Source organism: Hippocampus bargibanti, linkage group LG03 (assembly GCF_051943395.1).
Source record: "Hippocampus bargibanti isolate YZ-2025 linkage group LG03, ASM5194339v1, whole genome shotgun sequence".
Lineage (NCBI taxonomy): Eukaryota > Metazoa > Chordata > Actinopteri > Syngnathiformes > Syngnathidae > Hippocampus > Hippocampus bargibanti.
Genome location: NC_142736.1, coordinates 14,068,979 through 14,096,492, shown reverse-complemented (window position 1 = coordinate 14,096,492; position 27,514 = coordinate 14,068,979). Strand labels below are relative to the sequence as shown.

Genomic DNA, 27,514 nt, shown 5'->3' with positions numbered 1-27,514 from the left:
TCAAACGTTTGTTTGAAAACCAAAGCAAACCGACAAGTTCACTGTAGGTCCACCAACGCACTGTGGTTGAACTTCTCAAGTCACCGAGCACCCCCCACCTCCTCCCCACCACCAGCACCACCACCACCACCACACACACGCGCGCACACGCGCGCGCGAGCGCACTCACACACGCAGGCGCACGTACAAGGCTCGGCAATGCCGGAGGATGGAGTACGCAGAGAGCAAGCTGCCTAAACAAGAAAAGACTTGTGGATCTCTGTGAGTTAAATAAGTCTTACCTCCAAGTGAGGACGCCGCACGTGAAATACAGTCGCTGAGGTTCGAATCTGGAGCTTTCTTCCGTCACCACCACTGAACTCCACTTTAATTCCTTGCCTTTTCACGGCATTCCAGCGTCTTTTTTAAAATATCCTCAGCCGCTCAATTCTGACTGACCGCTCGCAGGTCAACTATTTTCCTCAGAGTTTAGCATTATTTATCCGTACGTATCAGCTGTTTGCTGGGATTGAGAGCCGCCCGTGAGTGACTTTGCAGCAATGCTGAGAACTCCCAACTCTTCCCTGATCAGCTAATCAGCGCGGCTCCGTTCACAAGCGCGCTCACGCGGCTGAGCGACATAACAGGAAGCCGACGCAAGACGGCGACGTACTCAACAAACCGCAATTAAAAAAAAAAGGTTAAAAATGCATATGTACAGTATCCATATAATAGGGGCACAATCCGTACATTTCGAAACCTAATTCTGAGCCACTATATATGTTTTCTTTTTTTACCCTGGCTCCTCCCACTGTCGCGAATTGAGCTGTTTACTCGACATGGTTTACGGCAGGCACTGGAAGGAAGGTTGCGGTTATGTGTTCCAACTTTTATTCAGTCTAATGTTTTTTAGGTACTGACGGGGAAATAAGCACATTCATTTGCGCCAAGTAAAACGAAATTGAATGATCTCCGCCATTAATTTGTGTCTCGATAAATTCTTAGCTTTTTGTGACGTTGTGAAATCCAATTAGCAACACCCTGCTAAGACGGCAGCGACTGGGATTCCGCGACTTCTCTGTACTATTTTCAAGGTGACAAAGAAATTATTTACGTCACATCGACTAGTTAAGTTTACGCGTGAATGTCTTTAACTCGTGGCACGTGTCTTCCCCCACGAATGAACCAATACATTTTCTGCACCTGACTATCCCAAGATTAACCAAGAAAGAAACAATACTTAAAAAACTACCCAGTCAACAGGTGAGCTCACGTGCACTGCATCTGATTCACAAGTATGAATGTGGTCGAACAAGACAACTCAGCGTTTAAAAATGTATTTGGCTGACACTCGGTATGTGTTTTTAGGATGGATCCTGTCGTGCTGAGCTATCAGGATAGACTGATTCGACGCTCTGACGTGTCCCTCCTCGAAGGACCCCACTGGCTTAACGACCAAGTCATCGGATTTGCCTTTGAGTACTTGGCCAGTGAGCGTTTTCAACTCCTGGGGGAGAGTGTCGTCTTTGTCAGCCCAGAAGTTACCCAGTTTATCAAGTGTGTTTCCTGCCCAGACGAGTTGGCCATGTTTCTTGACCCTCTGAATCTGGCCTCACGTCGTCGTGTCTTCCTGGCTGTGAATGACAACAATGACCAGAGCGCTGGGGGGTCACACTGGAGCCTTCTGGTGTATCATCATAACTCCAACAACTTTGCTCACTATGACTCTCAAAACGGCAGTAACTCTCTGCATGCCCGACGCATTGCTAGCAAGCTAGAACCCGTGTTGGGTGTTGGAAGAAAAGCTGTATTTCAGGAGCAACCCACTCCTGTACAAGAGAACAGCTATGATTGTGGAATGTATGTCATCTGTATAGCTGAGGCCTTAAGTGAGAAGCCACACCTAGCTTTGCAAACTCTCACCCCAGCCTTTATTAAGCAAAAGAGAGCAGAATGGTGCATATTAATCCAGAGTCTCGCTCGCAGTGAACTCTGATGCACTCTGACTTTTCCTTAATGCCAAACTCACCATAAACAGAACTGTATTTTAACAATTGCATGAAATCATTGGTGTGCCACTCTTTATGAAAGAAAAAATGTCACAGGTCACTAAAATAAAGGACAATTAATGTAATTAAAGACATTGATAATTTTGGTCAGTTTTTAATTATTTCAGAGGCCATTGTTTACTTTTTCATTCATTGAAAAACTGGAATCAACAATTGTGTCCAAGTCTATATTGTCTGCTGGAGTCGTAGATGCACTCCTTAAAGGACAACCGACATCTCCGGAAAAGTTGTGTCCATAATTTGTAAAATGGCTTCAAATGACTTCTACTGAGCGTATTTTACAAAGATTCCACCGCATATAGCTATATTTTACGTTTTAAGACTCGCCCTGAATATTCCGGAAGTCTTGTATTTGAGTTGGTGACGAGTCCGTACGCGACGTCACTGAAGGAACGCCACTGACCGAAAAAAGGACACATTGTAGCAGTCCTTCCATCACGTCAATACATTTTGCTGTACTTGTTTGGTCTGAAAATTTCGTGTTGCACCAAAAAGAGGCAGAAGAGGGTGACAGCTTCGTGTAAGGAATTAATCAGCTTGTGGAAACGGGCTGATTAATTCCTTACACTGAGCTTTGTCGCCATTTTCTGCCTCTTTTCTGGTGATCGTTTCTCCCCAATGTTGCCTCAAAATGGCGTGGAATAAATTCTTTAATCGATTGCAAACATGTATGCTTTCCTCTTCAGAACTATTTGAATCATATTCATAACTGGATGAGTAACAAGAAAGCATATTTTCCGAATCTGAAGCCATTATTTTGATTCTCCAGCAAGGCAAGACGTCTTGGGGTGACACCACGACCAAGGGCGCGGGACCTTCTGAAACTGGCCACTTCCGGGTTTATTTTTTTTGCAGATTTTGAACACTAAGTCATTTTTATTGGTGTTTTGCATTTGACTAAAGATATCATACTGCGTGTTTTGGGTATTTTAGATGCTATAAAATGTTTTTCTGATGTCAGGAAACAAAAAAGTGATGTCGGTTGTCCTTTAAATAAAACCAATCTTTATTTCAATGGTAATCGGTCTGCAATGGAAGAAAGTGACAATGTTTTGACTCTTTTATGATTAATTCAACTCGAGCCATCATGTTTATCTTTTCTGTAAGCACTGCAATATGTGGTACGTAAACCCAAGAACACCAACATGCCTATAAAAGGCATGAAGCCTCTTGTAGATTTTAAGAGAGGACAAAACAAAGGCAGACGAATCTACCAATTTGATCCATTTTATGAGTTTGTCGGAAAAGTGAATGAACATGGATTAAAGGTCATTGTCAGATGAACAAGAATTGACTGAATGTAACTTTGGCTCCTTGGTCACATCACCATGAGACGCAGACGTTATGCAGCATTGTCAAGTTGAAACATTGTTTTCGTTATTTGAATACATCAGATTTATCCTCAAATTGTTGCTATCATCATATGCATAGGTTCATATTAATTTACATTCAAATTTTTGACAAGACCTAATACATTTGGATTGGATGTACCTTTATTTGCCTCGCAGTGGAGAAATTTACATGATATAATTTAAGATATTATTTTCCTCTTTATTAAATTCATAGAGTTGCTTGTTCTGTAGCCACAAGGGGACATAAGTCTTCTTGTGCTGCTCCCAAACCCAGATAAATACAGAGGCTTGTGTCAGGAAGGTCATCTGACGTAAAAGCTTGGCCAAAACAAACATGTGAATCAAAGCTCTAAAGATGGAGGACACTGATTCGCTGTGGCGACCCCTTGAAGGGAAAAGCTGAAAGGAAAATAATATTTTTGACAGTGCTCATCCTCGTAGGATTAACCTGCCAGGCCAGCACACTATGATTGATCACCATCCATCTTTTCTCCTGCTTACCCTCACTTAAAATCATGAATGTCGCCAAAGACAAACAAAACCACCTACACCTATTAAACTATTTTGAGTCTTCCAATCCCAATTTCAATTAATCAATTCAATCATTTTGTAAATACAAACATATTACAAACTTTATAAATCAATATGTATTGGATTGTGTTCGAAAATTCATTTAAACCTATCTCCAAATTTGATGCATTATATAATATTCAAGCATACTATTTTTCCCCCTAAATCTCTCATTTTGAATGTGATGCCTGGACATTCCATGCCTTCACACGAACAATTAATTTGGCTCAGAATTAAGAATTTATCACTGACATGGACAATTATTAAGATAATTTCATAATGATTGCAAATATATCTTTCACAAACCTTAAATGCTCTTCGCATACCAAATTGTTTATGCCTTGGTTTGAATGAACCAGCCTCACACTTCCACATTACTCAGTCAAACACAAAAATACTTTGCTTTGGGCATTCACTGCCTTGACAGTCGGCATCTGTGCTTGATATGACAAAGTAAAGCAAAACACTGATTATCTTGATGTGTTGAATGATGTTGAATGAGCTGAGCGATGTTGCTGCGCAAGGTGGGACGTCACACTGCCAGAAACACAAACAGTAATAATTGTGAACCACTATCATTAGGGTTTACGGCAGGGGTCCCAAAGTCGCGGCCCGCGGGCCAAATGCGGCTCACGAAATAATATTTTACGGCCCGCCTTGATATGAAAGATTAATGTTAGTGCGGCCCGCATGATTGATATGAATGAAACTTCTGTGTGGAGCTCAACAAGTAGGCAAGATAACAATGTTTAGGACAGTTCATGTTCAATATTTTCTTTATGTTAAGAAAGTTAAAGGTTAAAGAACTGTGAATACAGACATTTGAAACTTTATTAAAATAATTAGTTTTCCTGTGGGTTTTTTTCAGTCGTCTGCAACTGCCTTATGATCATTAAATTATTTTATTTATTTATTACTGGTTCATTTATTTTTTTTATTCATTTTTCCATTGATTCGTTTAATTAATTTTTTGTGTGTTAAAAATAAAGATTTTGAGAACATTGGAATGTTTTATCTGCGATTTTCTTGTGGAAAAACCGATGCGGCCCAGCCTCACCCAGACTCTGCCTCCAGCGGCCCCCGGGTCAATTGAGTTTGAGACCCCTGGTTTACAGGTTTGTGGTAAAGTGGAGGGCCACGTGTATGACTGCACATACACTATACGATCCATACATTTTCAGAACCGCTTTATCCTCACAAGGATCCCGTGGGTGCTGGAACCTATCCAGGCTGTCTTGTGGGTGTAGGCAAGGACATCCAAATCGGTTATCAGCCAATTGCAAGGCCCACAGAGACGATTAACATGAAGAAAACCCAAAGGGAAGGCCAGAGCTGGGATTGAACCCACAACCTCTGCATTGTGAGATCAACACTCAAAACAACCTCCCACCCACCCACTGACCTTCTCTTTCGAGTTATGTGATAATTTATTAAGATCTAACCATTTTTTTTTTTAGTTTCAATCATTTTCCGCAGTTTTCAGGACCTGTTTGAGATTTTCTCCAGAGCAGAGGAAAGTTATGGATTATCGCCAAATAGGATCCATTTGAATTCTTTAGAGACACTCCAAATATCATTTATATATTTAAGATGAATAGTTTTGGATCAAGCACAGACACCTGAGTGATCTTCAATTGATTCAATGTTTTTTTTGTTTTATTTGTGAACTGCACATACAGATATCGGTTACCTAAAAAAACTTTAAACCTATGTGCAACACCTCTAATACCACAATTCTCTAATTCATTCAATAATATACTATGATCGATGATATCAAAATATTTTTTTAGATATAGAAAAAATGCAACAGTAAATTATTTATCTATATTCATGGCTACATGTTCCACAAAATCCATTACTGCCATTGAGGTGGTCCGTTTTCCCTGAAGCCATGTTGATTTTTATTTAATAGCACATCATTATGTATAAAATTATCAAGTCTATATGGAGATCGTTATTCCGATATTTTAGAGAATGGTGGCAACGGTGATATTGGTCAAAAATTTGTGAATGTGTCTTTCTCCACTTTTATAAATTTGGAATGTGGAAGATTAAGTAATGGAAGTCAGATTAAGCGATACAAGTGAAGAGTACAGGAAAAAGTAAGCGATACCGGTAAAACAGATTTACTTGCAGGATTGTTTCCTTGTTGCCCGACGGGTCTGTGTGTGCGCATTTTTGGTGGGTTCGGTCAAGGGCAATTGAGCAATAAATGTTGGAAAAAAACAACAACATATAGTTTGAAGCTTCTTAGCAAGTTCTGTTCCTGGACGAATGCCAAAACTGAACCTAATACATTCAAGAATGTGTTCCTAGAACACGTGCTAATCATTAGCTGGGAAAGCTATATTTATATTATATGCTCAAATGCACCGGCCCATGCAAAAGTGCACACATTTAATGACCATCATTGAAGCATTACACTGCCTCTGTGTAGGATTTATGACTGCAGAGGGAGGCGTGCAGCATGAATGTTTGACCCTGTCGAGAGCAGTTCATTTTGTGGTTGTTGTGATATCTTGAGATTAACTGCTGCATTTCAATTAATGATGCTTTTTATCTGGAGGGATTTACATTGAAGCTCATTTGCGATGCAGCGGATTGCTTGCCAGACGGGGTACAAAAACACAAGCAACTGTTTTATTTTTACAATGCCACCGTGGGCACTTTTGAGTCAATAATGAACATAACATGAATGATTTAATCGTCAGAAGATGTTGGAATACCTGCAGAAACACGATGCAGGCAGATCACATGCCAACTCCATCTATCCACCCAACCCAACCCAACCCAACCCAACCCACGCATCCATCCATCCATCAATCCAACCCACCCATCCAGACATCCTTCCATCCATTTTCTGATGATGAAACCACACCTCTCGCTTCCATCCAATCATGCCTGTCTATGGTACATATCGGTGTTCAAGACACTCCAAGAACACACTGACTGCCTCTGGATGATCTTAGCATGTGTCATGCTATAACTAGCACCATGATTTTACAGTCAGCATTCTCAATCACGGCAGAGAGGCTAACAGTCATCTGGAGGGCATTGCGGGACAACCTATGTCACTCCCTCGAGGGCAGCAGCCCGTCTGGCCATATGTCCTAATTTGTCTCCAACTAACACACGCACACACACGCACCCACACACACACACACACACACACACACACACACACACACACACACACACACACACACACACACACACACACACACACACACACACACACACACACACACACACACACACACACACACGCACACACACACACACACACACACACACACACACACACACACACACACACACACACACACACACACACACACACACACACACGCACACACACGCACACACACATGCACACACACGCGCGCGCACACACACACACACACACGCACATGCACACACACACATGCACACACACAAAAATAAACAAGGAACATATTAAAATATTGGAATAATAAAATGTTTTCTTATGCTTTACGCATACAATAAAATGCATATACTGTAGTAGGTTTCAAACTCCTTTTGTGTAAACAACCCAAGACTCTCATAGGCCTAGTATGAGTAAGAAAACCTAAAGCTGCAGGCAGGAATGAACGGAACCTTGCGGCCTCTTTTTAAAGGTCAAGCCTCTAAACGATTCCAATATTGACATCATTCAACATGCCATTGACAAAAAAAAATCATAGATACCAAGGACACCAACTTCTAATTGATGTGCTTGAGGGCAAATTCCCCAGTAACACCATGTTTTTCTACTTCTTTCTTTCCCTTCCATTTCTTTTCATAACGTTGCTGCTGTGAAATGTAAATTTCTACATGACGAGAGGAATAAAGGTCCACAAATCCAATCTTATCACAGTAAAAGGCCAAAATGCATTGAGGACATATTTTGACCGTCTCTATTCTTTTAGAAAACTGTTTGATGATGTCATACCTGTGATTCACAGCTTTGCTTTTATTCTACCATGCTATAAAAAGTGATTATAACAGGGTGGCATGCATGTTATAGGACAAACGTTCCATGAATATCTTTAATCATAATTTAGAAGAGAAAATTTACCTTTTAGCGAGTTGTCCACGCTTAATTTAGCATTGTAAAAACGATTGTCAGGCATTCTTGTTTATGTTTAGTCTAAAAGTTTAGCATTTTGTATATGGGCGATTTAAAAATTGATGTGTGGAATCACCGATTCCTCACATCATTTTTTTACATTCGCCGAATGTAACACGCCGTCCGCTTCTGGAATGACCTGTACCTCAAGTTGCCCATCTAAAAAGTCAATCAAATCAACAAAATGGAGTATAATAGTGAGAGTCCGCCCCCTCGTGGATCTGAGCAGTATTTCTCTCAGGTCTTTTTTTTTTTCAAAGCATGGAAATGTGTTGCCCAATGTGCCCATTATTTTTTTTCTTCATCATTTTTTTCAATGTTTTAATATAAAGATGCTTCTCAATTACTTGGAAAGTTCATTTAGTGCAGTAGTTCAGTTTAAAATGTGAAATCCCTAATTTCATCAAAGGTATGACATTGATTTTGAGTAGGCCATTACCCACATCATCTCCGTATTCATTTTGATAAGTGTCTTGTGTAATATAGGATTAATGTTCCCTTTTCCACAACGTAAAAATGAATTGAGTTTCAACCGGACAGCATATTGGCTCCTGTTATTATTTGCATCCAAATAAAGGTTAAAGAATGAGTGTTCGTCCTCTTTGGCAGGAGATGACCATCTTCACTAGAATTGGGGTTGGTGAAGATGACTTGCGCGTGAGTTTGATTAAAGTGAAGGAGAGTTGCGCAATGTCGTCTGCCTCACTCTCTCGTCCCAGCCCATGTGAATCCAGTGGCAAGACTGAGTCAAGACAACTGGGGAGGGGTCGTGATGCAGTGAATGACCACAGTGTTCTACGTGTCTCAGTGTGCCCGACTTGCGCTCCACAACGCTTTGGTGGGCCCACCTTCATGCCCGTTGAACCCGTCTAGTGGTTTCCTCCACGCAATCTGCTGGGTCCAGGCTTTACACGCGTAGGTAGACAAGCCCTACAATAACCTACTGTCTATGTGGCATGCTCACTTAGACAGGGAGACTCGTGGTGGCTGGGACGCCAGAATATGCAGTTCATGAAAACATTGAAGATTCGTTTGTCTACATCATTTAACTCATAAAAAAAATAATTGAATATACACATTGCAAATTATATTATATGGTGATAGTTGTCATTGGTATCAAACGCCATGATTACATACAAACCGGTGTTTTTACTATAATTTAATTGACATTTTAATCTTCAAACGTCCATATTCACAGGCAGAAATACCACACAAAATTCCTGGTCTGGTTTGTCGCCAATTTAATCAACGGGGACTTCATTAGTAAACTAGAACGGCGCCCAGTCAACATAGATTAATGCATTATCCTTCAGCAAAGTCATGATAACATTTACAATCGTCTAACAGTGAGCACTTCATTTGAGATGTATAAAATAAACTACTCTTATTAATATATCTATAAATAGACGTTTGCTTTCTAGTTACCTAAAAATTGAATTCACATTGTACTTAACACACACGAGGTGCAATTGCTTCAGTATATTACAGTTAAATGATCTTTTCGTTCAGACAAGTGTTGCAACCTTGTCTCCTTTTGTTGCATGAATATCTTCAAAAAAGAGTACCCCTCTTCAAGAAAAATCGATCCATCCATTCATTCATCCATCCATCCATCCTGTGTGCCGCTTGTCCATATTTAGGGTCGTGGTGACCTGGAGGCTCTGCCAGGAGATTGTGCGCCAGAGGCGGGCTACATCCTGTACTGGTTGCCAGCAAATTGCAGGGCGCATCTAGACACTCACACCATCATTCACACTCACACCTATGAACAACTTGGAGCCCTCAATGAACTTAACATCGCGTATTTTCCACGCTAAAAGGCGCACTTGATTATGTGGCGCACCTTCAATGAATGGCCTATTTTGTCCTTTTTTTCATACAATGGGCGCACCGCATTATAGGACGCAATCTACTAGATGGGGAGACGCTCAAGGAAATGCCAACAGAACGGAGCTGATGCCAGTAAAAATTAGGCAGCGACAGTTCTCTGAACTAACAGCAAGTTATAACATTGACTCATTGATTTAGGAGCGCCTTTGAGGTGCTACTTTTAGTGTTTTTGGAATGTGGGAGGAAGAGCTACTCAAGCACGAGGAAAATATGGAAATGCCCAAGCTGAGATTCGCACCCTTGAACCTCAGAACTATTAGGCACATGTTTTAACCACTCTTCCACGAGATAAGAATGATACATCCGGCTAAAAATGATTTGAAAATTAGGTGGACATATTTTTTTTCAAAAGTGCACAAGTGTGGACTATCAGACTGGTTGTTTGATTAAAGTGTCGCTAAAGTTGACTGAGCCACAAATGAAATGCCTATTTACATTCAGTCTTTTCAAGTCATTTAGTCTATTGAATGGTCAGTCGGTAACCTCAGGGTCATTGTAGGGCAGAAATAGAGTCTCTTTGCATAGTCTCAAAGCGATCACCTGTCCCACGGAGGGAAGATACTCAGACGTCCGGGGACATGTAGACATTTTCGTCATCATATGATGAAGTGGAGAGTCGGAGGTCATTTTGAATCTTGATGTGGGAAGTTTGACCAACAGCCAAACCGAAGGCCCGTCAAAAGTGAGCGGAGGTTACCTGGACAACGAGAAAGGGAACAGGTTGAACTTTTGGTCTCCTCCAATATAAGTACGTATTGAGGAGCAAATTTGCAGTTTGATTGATTATTAGTGACCTCTCCCTGAGGGGCAAATGTGGGTTGCTGAGGAAGGAGAGCTGTTGCTCCAGACTGCAGACACGGAATGCCAGGTAGCACGAAGAAAGGATCAGAAGAATGATACTGCAAAGAGAACACACACACACATGCACACGCACACGCACACGCACACACACACACACACACACACACACACACACACACACACACACACACACACACACACACATTGAATTTCCTCACATTCTTTTGAAGAATCCTGTTGTCAATCACCCCCCCACGACAGTTGACCCCACTGCCAATCACCTTGTAATAATTTATTCAATAATAAAAAAAAAACACATATAAACGTCCAATATGTCTTTCATTAAAAACGTGTTGGAATTGAGGAGAAATACACACAAAAATTACCCCCCAACACACACACCCGAATATAATTAAAACACCTTAAAAGATCATGGTTTTCGATATATATACAGTGATATCTCATCTTACGAAGGCGTTAGCTCATGAACTTTTCACCTGATGAACATTAAATTCGCGAGAATATAATCTTGGCATGCAAATAAATTTTCGGCGGATGAACCAAACCACACAGAGCCACGATGGCAGGCGGACTAGTTTTCGGCGGATGAACACCAAACCACACGGTCAAAGAGCGCCACGGTGGCTGGCAGACTAGTTTTTGTCACTCCCCTTGTTTGAGCGCAGATGTAGTTCGTTATCGAGTGGAGTACTTTTGCAATTATGGGACCGAAAAAGACCACATCACAGGCTAGTGATAAGACGAAGAGGACACAAAAGAAAATTACGGTCAAGCAGAAGAAGGAGATCGTCGAAAAACACGAACATTTGTGTGACTTAGCGTCTTAGTACCGTTATGCTAAGTCGAGACCATTGCTACCATCCTTAATGTGTGTGTGTGTGGCTAAGGGTATTTCCGTGTTGTCTTAGCAACGGTCTAAGGCACAGGTGTCAAAGTCAAGGCCCGCGAGCCAAATCCGGCCCACCACATCATTTTTTTCGGCCCGCGAAAGCAAATCAAACTTGTTAAATTCCATGATGATTGCTAAAATCTGAGCCAAAATTTCATATTTTTGGATGTCAACCACAATAAAAGCCATTATTCTTGACTTCAGATTTGAAAAGGAGTTATTCATTAATTTGCTGTGTGCTGTATATGTAATATTTGAAGGGATTTAAACATTCTAATGGGTTCCCCAAATTCATAACGGCCCTCGAGAGGAAACCATAACTCCAATGTGGCCCGCAGCAAAAAATGACTTTGACACCCCTGGTCTAAGGCAATAGAAGAGGTTGAAAAACCTCTGTTAATTTGGATTACTGAGAGGTAGCCAGCAGGGGACAGTGTGAGTGAGGGTATTATCGCAGAGAAGGCACGGCAACTTCACTCGGATATCATCAAGAACCAACTACATCAACAACCATCACAAAGGTAAATAAAATAATAATAATAATACATGACTTCATTATACAGTACAGTCTATTTCTTTAATTACAATACAATAGCACATTTATTATACATGAAATAATTATTTTGTGTAATTTTAAGGCTTATTTAGTAGAAAATTATGTTTTATGGGGAGCTGGGAACGCATTATTCTCATTTCAATGGTTTCTCATGGGAAATAAATGTTTGGAAGACGAAATTTTTGCCTGACAAACACTTTCTGGGAACCAATTAAGTTCGTAAACTGAGGTATCACTGTATTTTTTTTCAAGAGGCAAACCTTCTATAGTGTATTGTGATATGTCATAGTGAACACTGGGAGGCAACAGCCATCCAATCGGAACATTTTATTTCTTTAGTTTTTGAAACTAAAGTGGAAATGTGAACCAGAATGGTGATTGACCGGAAAGCAATCCAAAGTCTTGTAGGATGTAAAGTAGGATGAGATAAGATCAAGCTAACCCACTACCCAACTGGCACTAAGCACAATAACAAATGGATGGGTATGAATAAAGCAAATCTGCTGCGTGTTTTACTTGAGCCAAATGCTACACTGCAGGACACGATGACTATTTGTTACTTGTAATGTTCGCATTATGTGTGAACCTGTGAGTAAGCTATTAGTGTGTGTATACATGTTCCTGTTTGTGTTCCACACTCACAGCAGGGTAAAGAACTTGAGCAGCTGGTATTCCATCTGGCCCAACTCTGCCACTGGCTCTGATAAAAGGCCTCTGTCTGTCTGCAGGGCCCTCTCTGTGTCACACACACACACACACACACACACACACACACACACACACACACACACACACACACACACACACACACACACACACACACACACACACACACACGCACGCACGCACACACACACACACACACACACACACACACACACACACACACACACACACACACACACACACACACACACACACACACGCACACGCACGCGCGCACACAGACACATACACACGTCTCATCAGCAATGCTGCAAGCTTTATATTTAATTCTATTGCATCAAGTATTTATTGTGAATGAAAAATTGAGTCCCAATACGGTGTTCTCTTGCTCTTTGTGGGGGATTGGAATCAAACTGTGATGCCAAAAAATTCCAAAGGTTGCCAACATTTGCGAGGGACTGACAGCCCGATGATACAATTTAATAACTTCTCACCACAAACTATAGAAGTATAATACCTGACTTGGATTTAATTTTCGAGTAGTGAATTGCAAAAATGTGTCATATAACACTTTTGCCATGTAAACTACGGGTAAAAATATAACATTTTTCAATCATGTTCTTATTATTTATTTATTTTTTGACATGACCATGTTATTTTTAGTTACTGTATTACTGTAGTGCATTTAGTGGTTTGTGATATTTTATCTGTCAAACATGTCTCAATAAAGGGACCAGTATTTGAAACAGCCCTTCCTCCATATGATGCAGTCAACTAAACAGGCAACATGTTCTGCATAATACGTACATAGCAATGTTAACACATTAAGGGACAACCGACGTCTCCGGACAAGTTGTGTCCATAACTTGTAAATTGGCTTCAAATGACATCTACTGAGCGTATTTTAATAAGATTCCACTGCATAAAGCTATATTTTACGTTTTAAGACTTGCGCTGAATATTCAAGAAGTCTTGTTTTTGAGTTGGTGACGAGTCCGTACGTGACGTCACTAAAGAAACGCCCCCTGACTGAAAAAAAGACATTGTAGCAGTCCTTCCATCACGTCAATGTATTTTGCTGTATTGTTTTGTCTGAAAACCTTGTGTTGCACCCAAAAGCCGCCAGAAGAGGGTGTACAAGCTCCATATAAGGAATTTATCTGCCTGTGGAAACGGAGGTGGCCACAGAAGGTCGCCATTTTGTGCCTCTTTTCTGGTAATCATTTCTCCCCAATGTTGCCTCAAAATGGCATGGAATAAATTCTTCAATCGATTGCAAACATGTATGCTTTCCTCTTCAGAACTATTTGAATCATATTGATACCTGAAGATGTAACAAGAAAGCATATTCTCCGAATCTGAAGCCATTGTTTTGATTTTCCAGCAATGCAAGACGTCTTGGGGCGTGACGTCACAAACTGTGAAAATGCCCAATTCACAGCTCAATTTTTTTGCAGATTTTGGACAATTTAAGTCATTTTTATTGGTGTTTTGCATTTGAATAGAAATATCATACTGCGTGTTTTGGGTATTTTAGATGCTATAAAACGTTTTTGTGATGTCAGTTAAGAAACAAAAAAGTGATGTCGGTCCTTTAAATCATTTCTGACTGTCAATCAAAACAAACCTTCTAATCTTTGTAGGGTTTGCACAATAAAATGCTTGTACTGCTCTTGTATTTTGCTAGAATACTGCTGCTTCACTGCAAACAAATCAATAATGTGATTTAATATTTTCAACCACATTAAATCTGTCCGTTGAAAAGCATCCCAACGACAGCAGATGCTTTTTGTGAGTATCTCGATTTGCATCTGCATCCACTCCATCTTTTTAATATGACCGCCCTCCTTCACACTCCATTTGGAGCTTAACATGCTCTTGCATAAGAGAAAAATTGCTCTCTGGAGCACACATACAGGCACAAATAATCCAAATGACATCAATTGAAAATGCAGTTTTCTGTTTTCGTCACGGCGTCGGACCTTCCAGAGGCTGCTCTGACTCAAAGGGTGTATTTGCAGTGCACAGGCTACTGTTGGAGTTCCCCACCAGGTCAGGAAGGGAGGAGGACACAGACACCACTGAGGGCTTCCTTCTCCACTTTAACACTGACGGGAATTCATCCACCACTGGAAATTCGTCAGGAGTCGGGAATTCATCCTAAAGCAAAAGAAAATATTTGCCAATGACTTCGACTTGACAAACATACGGTAGACATGATGGTTAAGTGGGGGATGCAAATATCTTTTTTTTAGCATTGCAAATATTCTGTCACAAGGCTTACATTTTTTTTCTCTGGTATTTGATCACTTCAGTAATGGTAAAATTTGTATCAAAAACCTGCAAGTCAACCCCCAAGTGTCACGTGACTGTTTCTGGAGAACATGATGTCACGAACCAGCAATAGGGCGGGTTCCTCCATGTACTGCTTGAAACTCAAACTTTTCCCATTGACCTGCAGAGGGACATGACATCACTAAGTGAAACACTATCTCATCTATGCATTGCACGGTACTGGGTGCGTACACACCTGTAGGTGTGTGCAGATCCTTCGAAGGACATCATACACACTGTCTCTTGATAGCAGTGACACAAATACATACTGAGAAAAAAAACATCATGTCAACATCTGAAGTATATAATAGGTTGCTCTGATAAGCAAGACAAAAGATCATAATTGTAAAATATGTCTTTATTTTATCATTTGGGCCAGATGTTGGAGATTTAAACTAATCTTGGGCACGGTGACAAAACTGTATTTTGATTCATATTTGTGCAAAGTATTTGGAGGAAAAATCATTAGTAAGTGGTCAGGGACAGGAGTAAAAAATAAGCCCTCGAAATGTCTATTTCCTAAATAATGCTGTTCTTCTACTCAAGAGAAATAAGGGAGTATAATCACAAAAACCCTTGAAAAGATTGAAAAACATGGCGTTCGATTTTTTAAATTGCAGTCAAACTTTAAGTCACACTAAAAACATAATTTGGTCCCATTCTAAAGATGATTGTTTGTGCAGTATATGTATATATATATGATGTAAAACCATTTCATTCAAAAAACTTTAGGAGCGGGACAATGAAAAATAAAGACAAAAAAATGAGCCTCAAGTGTCATTTGCCAACAAGGCAGACTTGGGTCCATTTCCATCGAGAGACGAATGATGTCAACAAGATGACATTGTCTTGAAACTAAACAGATACCACGCATCTCAAATATGTTAATATACATAAATGAAACAAATTGGTGTATCCAAAAATGCCTACTCTGCTGTGTTTAGCTAAACGTCCATTATTCACCACATCCAGGAATGTTTTGTCATCAAAATGTGCGTTCAGTGGCACACAGTGGGGTTTTAAAAACTTTGGTGATATTTATATTGAATCAATGCTACCACGATTAGTTGACTAGTCACAATTACGCCAATGACCAAATCAATTTAATGTTTCGAACCAACTATTTTTTTACACTACTCTCTGAACTGCTCCTTCTCCTGGTGCTCCTACTGGTAGTCTGTATATCTGTGCCACACAGGCGTAGTGATGGTAGCCCAGGTAAACCGTGATGTAAACAGAAACAGTGTGCCAAGTGTCATGGCTAACCGGTATTAAAAGAAGGAAAGAAAGGGCTCATTTCACACAAAAACACTCGATGCAATGCAAATGTGTATCACATGGCATCACAGCAGTGATAAAGAAGCATTGAAAAAGGAACCTTGTGGCTGATGCCTGATTCCATTCCTGCTTTAGGGACACTCATGTTACGACAAGACTCACAGACTGTGGTCCTCGAGGGTCCCCATCTTATATGCATTAGATGTTTATCTTCTCAAACGCACTTGATTGAAATGATCACCTCATCAGAAGCCCCTGCAGAAATCTGATAATGATCCTAATCATTTGAATCACGTGTGTAGGTGGAAGGAGACATCTAAACTCTGCTGGATAGGTGTGCCCTTTTTAATTTCATCAACCAATGTGCGAAACAAAAGTACAGATTTGACTTGTCTGGCACACAGGGTCTTTCAGAATGTCAAACGTCACCGTCGTGTTGGAAAAAAACCCTCTCCACTTGAGCATGCTTCCAGGCCGTTGCTATCTAGCGCTGTTCTTTCCGTCAAACCTCGCCTTGGAAAACATCGACGGCTGTGCTTAATCAGTGCAAAAGCATTTGAACTCACAACATGTCGAGAGTGTGTACCTTCTGGCCAGTGTCTGTGGTGATAGCCAACCCATTGGGCACCAGGCCTGCTGTTTTATGCTTTTTCACCAACCGCACAGAGACAACGGGGATGGCCACCTACAAGTAATGAGGATAAGATGGAAACAAGCATTTAAACATTGAAAAAAAAAACATCCTCATGGCACCCCCCCCCCCTCTATGTATATATATAAAATTCCCTGTCTCACCCCCCATGGGTGGTGTCTGCCCCCCATTTTAGCTCGGGTCCTCTACCAGAGGCCAGGAAGCTTGAGGGTTCTGCGCAGTATCCGTGCTGTTCCCAGCACTGCGCTTTTCTGGACCGAGATATCCGATGTTGTTCCTGGGATCTGTTGCAACCACTCGTCGAGTTTGGGGGTCACTGCCCCAAGTGCTCCGACCACCACAGGCACGACTGTCACCTTTACCTTCCAGGCTCTCTCCAGCTCCTCTCTGAGCCCTTGGTATTTCTCGAGTTTCTCATGTTCCTTCTTTCTGATGTTTCCATCACTCGGGACCGCTATACAATATGTTAAACATAACATATATATAACATATAACACACACACACACACACACACACACACGCACGCACACGCACACACACATATATACACATACACACATATATATATATATATATATATATATATATATATATATATATATATATATATATATATATATATATATATATATAACTTGAAACCCACATAGCATGGGGAAAGTCAAAGTATATGTCGTCAGGAAGTGGTGTTGAGGAGTGGGGTGCTGGGGCAAGAGGCATTTCTTATTTAGTCAGTATGCAAGGAATGTTGGAAGACTAAGAAGCTGATTGTCAGTTAACTATCAGGAGAGGTTGAGTTTCAAAGAAAAGAGAAAAAAAGGAAGGATGCATAGCATGAAAGAAAAAAAAATCCCAGCAGATTAAGGTGGAATTTCACAGCACAGTTATCACGTGGAATGATTATAACTCCTTGTAGTTCAATACTGACTGGAGGTCATGTTTTGATCACATGAATACGACATGTGATCTATACGGTACCTTAATGTCTTTGCCGAAGAGGTTGGCATAGAAACATAGCCAATTCCTTGAGATGTAAAGCCTGCCTTGGAGGAGGATATCTCTGAGAAGAGCGCAGGAGTACACTGATGAAGCAAAACACACACACACACACACACACACACACACACACACACACACACACACACACACACACACACACACACACACACACACACACACACACACACACACACACACACACACACACACACACACACACACACACACACACATTGCTTTTCTTTCCATTGAATATTTACAAAGTGGGGGGAATTTATTTCGTTGTTTACAGCTCTGAAGCGATTCAGTTTGTAACCAGGGGAGTTCATATCATGGATGGCAAAGGAGCTACAGAAACAAAGATGCTATGATATTATGCAATCATTTTCTTCTCTCGACACAAAAGGAATTAGAACTGCCAACATTTACATGCCATAATTATGGGGATCTTATGAAGATCCCAGTTGATGGCATTTCACGATTACAAACATTGCAAGTGACACGTTTGTTTGCGACCAACGGGTGGCACTGTAGCCTGCAGCTGCACAGTTTCGTTCTTTTTTTAATCAGTGGCAGTTAAAAGGACTCCCAGCGTGACCATTCGGGTCACTGTTTGCTTGTTTGCTCCTGTCACCTTTCACTCGTGCTTGTCTCGACTATAGGTCATGTTTTAGTCTTGCTCTCGTTCATGTTTCGTTCTTGTTCTCGCTCATGTTACGGTCACTGATATTTTAGCATCAGTCACGGTTATTGTTTGTTACTTTAGATATTTTGCTTTCGTCGTGTCTGAGTTCTGGATTTAGCCATTCTCTTTGTTTGTTTCACCCTGTTAGGTTTGTTTCATCTTGTCATGTTTTGCTCATGGTTTTGTTTGCTACTTTAAACCTTTTTGTTCTGATGACTTGGTTGTTTGAGATTTTGTTTTGCTTTTTTTTTTTTTTTTTTTTGCTGACTTTATTTAACAATTTGGCACCCCTGCCTGCATTTTTGGGGTCCACCACCACCTTACAAAACGTGATGAAAAGAAAATGTTATAAGATGTGAGAAGATTGCCCTTTTTTAAAGATCATGGTGGTGGTTATTTTGATACTCGTTTCCAGTTATGTTTAACATATTGTTTTTCTTTTTGCCAATTCGCTTGTACATTTTCTGGGGAATTGTGCCTCACTGTTATTGTCTTTCAAGTTAATTGCGATTTTTCACTTATGTAATAAGTATGTAATGCATGTAAAATCAGTGAATGTCATGAATATTGTTTATAATAAAAATAATAATAATAATAATAATAATAATAATAATAATAATTATTATTATTATTATTATTATTATTATTGTTATTATTGTTATTCTTAGACATTTCATTTATAAGAGCCTTTCAAAACTCTCTATGACACTTCACAGTCACAGGCTATTTTTTCTGCCGGTGAGCAGCAGCAGTCACACATTTTGTTGAGGTTTTGCTTTTGTACGATAACAGATGTGTACAAATTTGGATTCAAACTTTTCATTGTAAAAAAATCAGCAAGTAATTGTGGTTAAGTCTTGAGTTGAGCAAATGAGATCATGATTTTCTCAATTGTATGCTTCATTGCAAAAAAAAAAGAGAAAGAGCACCGGCACTTAGAAATAAAAAGACACACTATTTCATTTTTTCTACATCTGGAATATGCCATATCGAATTAGAATTTGTAGCAATGTCATAAGTATAATGTGCAGGCAAAATATGTCAGTAAATTATGGTGAAATTTGGCATCTGGCTAAGTAAATATGTGCATCGATTCTCTTCCAACCTTCAAATCCCATCACAAAACCCACCTATTTAAAATTGCATTTCTTGTTTCTCATCTCATCTCATTTTCCGTACCGCTTATTCCTCATTAGGGTCGCGGGGGTTGCTGGAGCCTATCTCAGCTGTCTTCGGGCACGAGGCGGGGGACACCCTGAATTGGTTGCCAGCCAATCGCAGGGCACACAAAGACATACAACAGTCACTCTCACACTCACTCCTATGGACAATTTGGAGTGGTCAATCTGCCTGCCATGCATGTTTTTGGAGTGTGGGAGGAAACCGGAGGACCCGGAGAAAACCCACGCGGGTCCGGGGAGAACATGCAAACTCCACACAGGGAGGCCGGACTGGGACGCGAACCGGCGACCTCTGCACTGTGAAGCCGCTGTGCTAACCACTCGACTACCGGGCCGCCCTCATTTCTTGTTTCGATTTATAATGTATTTTATTTATTATTGTATCTATGCTTGTCTGTGACTGTAAAGTGTCCCTGACAGCTTTGAAAGGCGCTTGAAATAAAATTATTATTATTATTATTATCTTTGCTGGAGTCCTCAATGTCTGTTGTCCTTAAAGTGGGTTTTAGTGTCTGTTCTTGTCAAGAGCCTGCGGGTTTTACAAATGTCTTGTTGCAGTTTATAAGCCTTAAAAAAGTCTATTCCGTCTGGATAAGCAGTAGAAGATGGATGGATGGACTATTGTAGTCCTGTCCATTTTCTTTCGCCAAGGCCTCATACCTTACACACATCACAAAAGGTGATCTCAACTCAAGGTTGACCCAATTCTCCAGTGGGAAGCTATGCATTTACATTGCAAGGCCACAAAAATGTTTTGTGTAAACAATGTATTTGTACTGCGTCCACAAAAATCCCCAAAACATTGTCTGTGTGCCCTTTTGAACAAAAGACTTGCAACAGGGACAAAAAAGATTAAAATAGAAGTTTGCCGAATTAAAGTTGCATTCAGTGCAATCAATCAGTTAATATAGAATAAATGCAACTGTACCCCTTCAGTGAGTGAATGGAGCACTTTGTTAATTGTCAAGAAACAATTTCTGCTGTCTCCAAAATCTGTATTTCAGAAAAATGATCAAAATTTAGAACAGATGAAAACCAGGTAATATAAAAAGACTGTCAAGCAAATGTGATACGAATGACACATAATAACACAGCAAGTATAAATGAGGTGTAAAACTGGTGTGACAAAGTTCTGTTGTTCAAGTTGTCGCTGCCGGGTACCTTTCATAAGGAGCTCATCCTTGGGCACACACTGGAAGAGTTTATGGTACTGCGAGTTGTACTTGCTGACAGTCTGCGCAGAGGGACAGGGCAGAGTCATGAGCAGCTCCTTGGCGGACCGGCCTGCTCGCACGGCACCAGAATTCCCTCTCCAGCCGCCGGCCGCTCCGACCCGGCTCACCGCCGACACCACGCGCTCCCTCAGAGGTGGGGAGCTCTGCACCAGGCTCAGCACGTTGGCACCGTACACGCACACACACTCATCCATGGCCTGACGCAAGTCGCTGCAAGACACACACTGTTCCCCTGAAGCATGTCAGTACGGGTGACCGGCTAGTCTACAAAAACACACACTTGTAAAAATAGACACCTGGCCACTGTGTACATAAACGCACACGAGCACAGTCCTCTTCCCTGTCTCAAATGGCCCTCAAGAAATCCGGACTGGAAAAACCCACAGTGCCCAAGACCGCCGCAGGAGGGTGACCCCTTTCCTTCCCAGTGTTTCCTGGCCTCGGACTGAGACTCCTTCTGTTTCGTCCAAACTCCCCGTGTCCAAATACGCGAGTTGTCCCAATCACTCCCCGCTCTCCTACCTCCAACTCATTTCCATCATACTGCCACCTGCCTTTCGCTCCCTCTCTCCTTCCCTCTTGTCCATCTCTCCACATTGACTGGCTCACTTTGACTTTCTTTCTATTAATAGTTGAAGGCGGCCCGTCTCCTCATGAAAAACAAAGCGAAGTGGAGGTCACGGTATGAAAGTCGCGTAGGGCTGGGTTCTTCACTTCTTCACTGTCTCGGAATTCATGATTTGGATGAAATATTGGATCAAGAAGCAGGTTTCGATCATGTTTCAATGTTTCTTTGGATGATCTCAATCAGGTCTTAATCAGAGTGCTAAGGGCACAATTTTAGTCAGAAGACTTTTACATGAGGGTCGATTTCATCTTATGGAGCTGAGTATAGTTCACAAGCCATGTTCTACAAATACTCCATGAGGCATAGGCAATAAAGTCCAGGCCCGGGGGCCAAATCTGCACCACCACATAATTTTATTCGGCCCGCGAAAGCAAATCAAACATGAAATTCCATGTTGCTTGCTAAAGTCCAATCCAAAATGTCAAATTGTTCCATCTATATTGTACTTTCATTCCTTTCACAACTTTGCTGCTGTGAAATGTAAATTTCTCCACTGCGAGACGAAGGCAAATCCAATCCAATCCAATAAACCACAATCACAGTCATTATTTTTTAATTCAAATTTGACAACTAGTTTTTCATTAATTTGTTGTGCGCGCCATATGTAATATGTGTTGGGGGATCTAAACATTCTAAGGCCTTCCCCAAATTCATAACTGCCCCCGAGAGGAAACCGTAACTACAATGTGGCTTGTGGCAAAAAAATGAGTTTGACACCCTTGCCATTAGGTGTAACACTGAAACAAGTTGGGCCATAGGAATGAATGGGGGCAATCGTTTCCAGATTTAAATTATGGCCAGCATAAAATTTTCACGAGAACTCACACTTAACATATTTAACTGTCACATAATTACAATGGTCAGCAGCACATTTTAATCACAGATACTGTAGCTCTGTGCACTTTTGGGTGTTTTCCCCCACTTTCGCTTTTGGTTGGTTAATTAAAGACCATAAAGTACAGGTCAACTGGGACAGGATTTAACACATGCACCACCCTCATGAGGAGAAGGGTAACAGAATATGGATGGATGGATGAAGCCAATTAAACATAGAAGTACATTTGGTGCTTTTCACTTCAACTTTTCAAACCGCTGCAGCATAATAAAACAAAAGGCACTGAAAATTAAAGAGAAATATTTCATCAATAACAAAAAAATTACTGTAATTATTCCAGATGACATTTTGGAATTGATTTCAAATTTTTTCTTTTATGTATGATGGAATAGAGGATTCTTATTAGGCCCTTATTAACATATTCAAACCTTTATGAGTGTTTTATTGTTTGCACGGATTAATATTAGTGTGGTCAGCTTGTATGACAGGAACTAGAATTGAAGTGGCACTAAACATTCCTCTGCACTTGATAAATATTTTATAATGGCCGCCGTTCAAGGATTTCTTCTACATCTGACCTCTATCTAAGATTCCACTCGTAGGTTAGCTTTCGTGGAAACGTTGCGAAAAGTATGCACAAATTCCCCAAAAATCTCAATGCACAAAGTTAACAACTTGCTTTTCTGATTTTAAATGATATTTGGCATATACCAAAAAGCCGCACAAGGTGTGGCTGAAAGTAAAAATGTTTGGTCCTTAATATGTTGTGACTGTTTGTGACTTTTACTTCTGTTCGTGTATTAAAAGGGAGGTGCCAAATGTGTAAACGTCCCAATTAACTCATTCACTGCCATTCCCAAATTTGTTGGGGTTTTGTATTTTCTTGTTTGGGTGCCGATAAAGAGCTGGCCATGGCCTCTGGAAATTGTTTTTCCTTTCCACAAGGGGGCAGCATTTCCCTTTTTTCCAATGTTAGCACTTTGTTCCAGCTTCAGCTGTTGTTAAAGCGCTATATAAACTAATATGTACAGGATGTATTGCATAGTATTTTGGACAGCCACCCTCATTTCAAACTCATATTACTCCGGACCCATATAATTTAGGAAATAAATCTTGTTTTCTGAAGAAAGAAGAGAGTCTAAGGTTTCTTACGCTGCATTGAATGTTTATGTAGTCCTAAAACTCAATATTCTGTGGGTCATGGAATTCGAGTGACAATGACAAAAACCCAGGCACTGGAATGGACACATTTTTGCACGTCTGGCAGTGTATGAGTTAACAGGGGTTAAAAACACACCCAAAAGTGATGGACAGCACTCACCGAGCCACGGTAACATTTTTTGACATCCTCATAGGACAGCTCTTCAATCAGATGAAACCTGGAATAGAATTAAAAGGCAGATGTGTGATTAACCATTTCAGGGACAGCGGTTACAACAGTGGACAGATTATCACGTTGGTTAGCAGTAGCATATTTGAGGGTCATTTGCACCTGTGAAGGCAAGGTGTTGTTGGTACCCTTGATGAAAGGTGGTACCGTGGTGTTTTTCACCTGTGTGTGTGTGTGTGTGTGTGTGTGCATACACTGCATGACAATTCCCACTGGCTGTGTGCCTCAGCGCCACATGCAATCATTAGTGTGGGTGTGTGCACATGTGTGTCTGTGTACATGACTGCAGGAGGCAGAGGGCAGGTGTACGCTGTCACATACAGCACAATCAAAGAAGAATATTCCGCTGTTTGCCCACAAATACCGACAATGCCCTGGAGATTATGCAGCGGGTTACTGTTCTGTTGACTGTCAGAAGATATGAACATACATGCACATCATCCAATTCATCTTGCCTGGGGAGGGCCGAAACGGCGAGATACTTCGTCGACCAGTAGATAAAATCTGGAATGATCAGGTCTTGGCAAGAAATCGATTTCCGCTAATGTTTATTTTTGTTTTTAATGCCATACTGGAAGTAAGACTGAAGACGAAACAGAAAAAGGACACCCAGCTGGTAATCATCTTTCAAAGAGAATCTGACTGTTTGTTTTGTTTCAGCTCTATCTGGAGTGAACAGCATTTTTCTTCTCCAGAAAGTGCACCTGTTCCTTGTTTTCAATCCTGCTTTGCCATGTATCTAATTCTAAGGACTGCCAAACTGCCGAGTCTCCTGTCGGATTATTGACCCGTTTTGTTGTTCATGTTCAAGTGTTTCTATCAAGACCTCTATATTATTGTCCATCTATGACCATCTATGATATTGTCATCAGAATCTTTATTGGCCAAGTGTGTAGAACACACAAGGAATTTGTCTTCGGTAGAACACGCTGCACTAGTAGCATCATAAAAAAGACATGACAAATAAGTATCGAGGACACTAATAACGGCTAATCTAATCTAATCTAATCTAATCTAATGCTTTAATATAAGTGGTGCCTCTCTGGAACAACTAAAACACCGTGCAAGGTATCAAGCAGAGCTAAAACAAACAGTGGTAGAATAAAATCCATTAACAGTTGTTAAATTGGTGCACAAAATCAGTGAACCATTTTAAAGTGATCAGTCACCGTATTTGTAGTAAAACAAGTGTGCAATTATGCAGATGTCCTTTAGAGGCTCAAAGCTTCTGGTGCTGGACATTATATAGGTCAGCAACAGTGGTTCAAGTGAGTACAGAGGTAGAGCTACAATGATTATAATGATATGCTGTTCCACAGGGTTGTGCAACACTGCAAAGAGGCACTATATGGTTACATTTGGGTTACTGTTTAGAGTTAATGGCTACGGGGAAGAAGCTGTTTAAATGTGGATTTGGTGAGCCTGGATCGGCAGCTGGAAAAGGTAGTGGGCAGGGGGAGAAGGGTCCAGTAGGATTTTCCGTGCCCTTGTCTTGGTTCTTGCAGTGTGTTCCCTTAGTAGCTCATTTGGTAAGTAGAGTACAGTTCAGTCATTTGATCTTCCTCTTGTTTGTTGTGTGAATTGGACTTTTGTCATTTGCCACCGTTACTTTGCCTTTTGCAAGCACTTGTTCAAACTGTGTTTTTCCAAAAGTTTCTGACCAACAGTTTCTGTTTGGACTGTTTTACATTTTTTGAGAATAAACAAACGTCTTTGTTGTTTGCATTTTGTCTATGTCTGCATTTGCGGGCTTCAAAACTTTACTGGATTCTCAAACTTCACAATGATATCAGGCACAAGGAAGTGCCTCTCGCATTGTTTTTTTTTCTTTTGGTTTGCTTCAATGAACACTGAGCATCAATTTGCATTGGAAAGTTGTTTCACACTCATTCATGTAAGAATTTAGAATGGAGATCAACACACCCGGATTGGGAGAGCGCAAAGCAAAGATAAGAAACTGCAAGTTCCTGTATGTCAGATCAGAGCAGAGAAATCTCAATCTGAAAATTGGGTCCATTTTAGCTTCACCGTGCCAAATGACTGTTGAAATTAGTTTGATATAAAACTTGCTGTGCTGAAAGCTCCCTGTGCTGAATAATAATAATAATACTAAAAGTAACCATAATCAATGTTCTGACCCATGTGCTTCCTGGTGAGAAAAGTCAACCGTTTATTTTATATTAGTATTTAGTACATACAATTGCGCATATTATGACTGATGTTTAACGTGGTTAATTACTACTACAGTACTGTATGTATTTGAACAAGTGACAAATCAAGACAAAACCAACATTTTCACCAATAGTCATTGATTTAAAACACGACTCTTATTCTACTGCTGTATTCTGCATGACATATAACACATGAGTTGAAGCAATTTAGACTTTCTGCTCTATCACTTGAGTTTCTCCCAGCTTCTTTGGTAATATTGTACCTCTATGCTAATCGACCAAGAAGCTAAATTGAAACAAACTGATGTTGAAAGTCCCAGCTCACTTTCAACATCACGTCTTATCCACTTAAAATCTTTCCAAGGTGTGAGTGCTTCCAGTTGTTTCCAACAGGTAATTTTCCTCTCCTCCGGCGGCTCGATTATTACGTTGGAGTCCACATCCACACCTGCTGCCGGTGGGAAGTGTTCCTTTTCTAATTTAGGACTCCATTTTAGAGCCTTAGAGTTGGTAATTAGTTTCAGTATTCTGCCTCAGAGCCGAAGGCACTGAGCGGACACGCGGAGGCAGTTTGATACTTACAAAGACATATACCATGTTTGGTTTACTTTCATTAGTGTTGTCATTGTTTGCATGGAGTTTACAATTGATCTAGAGACAAACATTTCCACTTTAGCGACATGATTCATTACATTCTAGAGCAGGGCCTCAAACTCCGGTCCTCGAGGGCCTCAGTCCTACATGTTTTCCAAGTCTCCCTGTTGCAACGCACCTGAGGCTGTTGCAACTGGTGTGTTGCAACAGGGAGACTTGGAAAACATGTAGGTAGGATCAGCCCTCGAGGACCGGAGTTTGAGACCTCTGTTCTAGAGCACGTTCAAAGTTATATATTGACTGAAGAGAGTGGCTGCCTTTCCAGCAGCTCATGTATTTTGTTTTTCTACTTTCATTCCTTTCATCACTTTGTTGCTGTGAAATGTAAATTCCCCCACTGTGAGACTAATAAAGGCAAATCCAATCCAATCCAATCCAAAATAAAGGGATTCACTCCAGTGGCTTTTACAGCCATCCCAGTGTTACCCTGAAGTTGCAAATCTAATCATAGCACAGATCTCTTCATACTTTGTATTTCTTTGCACCATCAGTGTTATTGACAAAGACTTTCTTCAAGTGAAAGAGTGAAGTAGATGGAAGGCGAGGACA

General features: G+C 40.7%; 3 protein-coding genes across 13 annotated transcripts in view; 1 reads left to right on the top strand and 2 right to left on the bottom strand.

The window, feature by feature from the left end:
• myo9aa (myosin IXAa) overlaps positions 1-723 on the bottom strand; it is a 108,106-nt gene extending 107,383 nt beyond the window's left edge. For 4 of the 8 annotated variants that reach the window (XM_088992094.1, XM_088992096.1, XM_088992097.1 and 1 more), the window contains exon 1: positions 282-719. The gene's annotated coding sequence lies outside the window, so the exon portion shown is untranslated. Of the gene's footprint in view, positions 1-281 lie in introns of all 8 variants that reach the window. The other 4 variants (XM_088992098.1, XM_088992100.1, XM_088992102.1 and 1 more) reach the window with 3 other exon arrangements.
• On the top strand, positions 153-5,325 carry senp8 (SUMO peptidase family member, NEDD8 specific). The gene is made up of 2 exons (XM_088992107.1): positions 153-261; positions 1,348-5,325. The coding sequence occupies exons 1-2, from the start codon at positions 209-211 to the stop codon at positions 1,973-1,975; spliced, it is 681 nt and encodes a 226-aa protein (XP_088848233.1). The 5' UTR covers positions 153-208; the 3' UTR covers positions 1,976-5,325.
• Positions 5,326-7,438: 2,113 nt separating this feature from the next.
• gramd2aa (GRAM domain containing 2Aa) overlaps positions 7,439-27,514 on the bottom strand; it is a 44,257-nt gene continuing 24,181 nt past the window's right edge. Inside the window, exons 1-11 of one of the 4 annotated variants that reach the window (XM_088992091.1) lie at positions 24,571-25,221; positions 24,072-24,129; positions 21,214-21,511; positions 18,166-18,269; positions 17,121-17,219; positions 15,453-15,524; positions 15,321-15,377; positions 14,905-15,082; positions 12,899-12,992; positions 10,784-10,888; positions 7,442-10,686 (exon numbers count right to left, since the gene is read on the bottom strand). In XM_088992091.1, coding sequence (XP_088848217.1) covers positions 10,683-10,686; positions 10,784-10,888; positions 12,899-12,992; positions 14,905-15,082; positions 15,321-15,377; positions 15,453-15,524; positions 17,121-17,219; positions 18,166-18,269; positions 21,214-21,511; positions 24,072-24,129; positions 24,571-24,590 — 1,089 coding nt within the window. In that variant the 5' untranslated portion in view covers positions 24,591-25,221 and the 3' untranslated portion in view covers positions 7,442-10,682. Of the gene's footprint in view, positions 10,687-10,783; positions 10,889-12,898; positions 12,993-14,904; positions 15,083-15,320; positions 15,378-15,452; positions 15,525-17,120; positions 17,220-18,165; positions 18,270-21,213; positions 21,512-24,071; positions 24,130-24,570; positions 25,222-27,514 lie in introns of those variants that run through there. The other 3 variants (XM_088992092.1, XM_088992093.1, XM_088992090.1) reach the window with 3 other exon arrangements.

Excerpts from the sequence above, each read along its gene's own strand:
- senp8 (XM_088992107.1), top strand. The coding sequence starts at position 209 with ATGGAGTACGCAGAGAGCAAGCTGCCTAAACAAGAAAAGACTTGTGGA. Across the intron at positions 262-1,347 it reads GAAAAGACTTGTGGATCTCT|GATGGATCCTGTCGTGCTGA; the intron begins GTGAGTTAAATA and ends ATGTGTTTTTAG.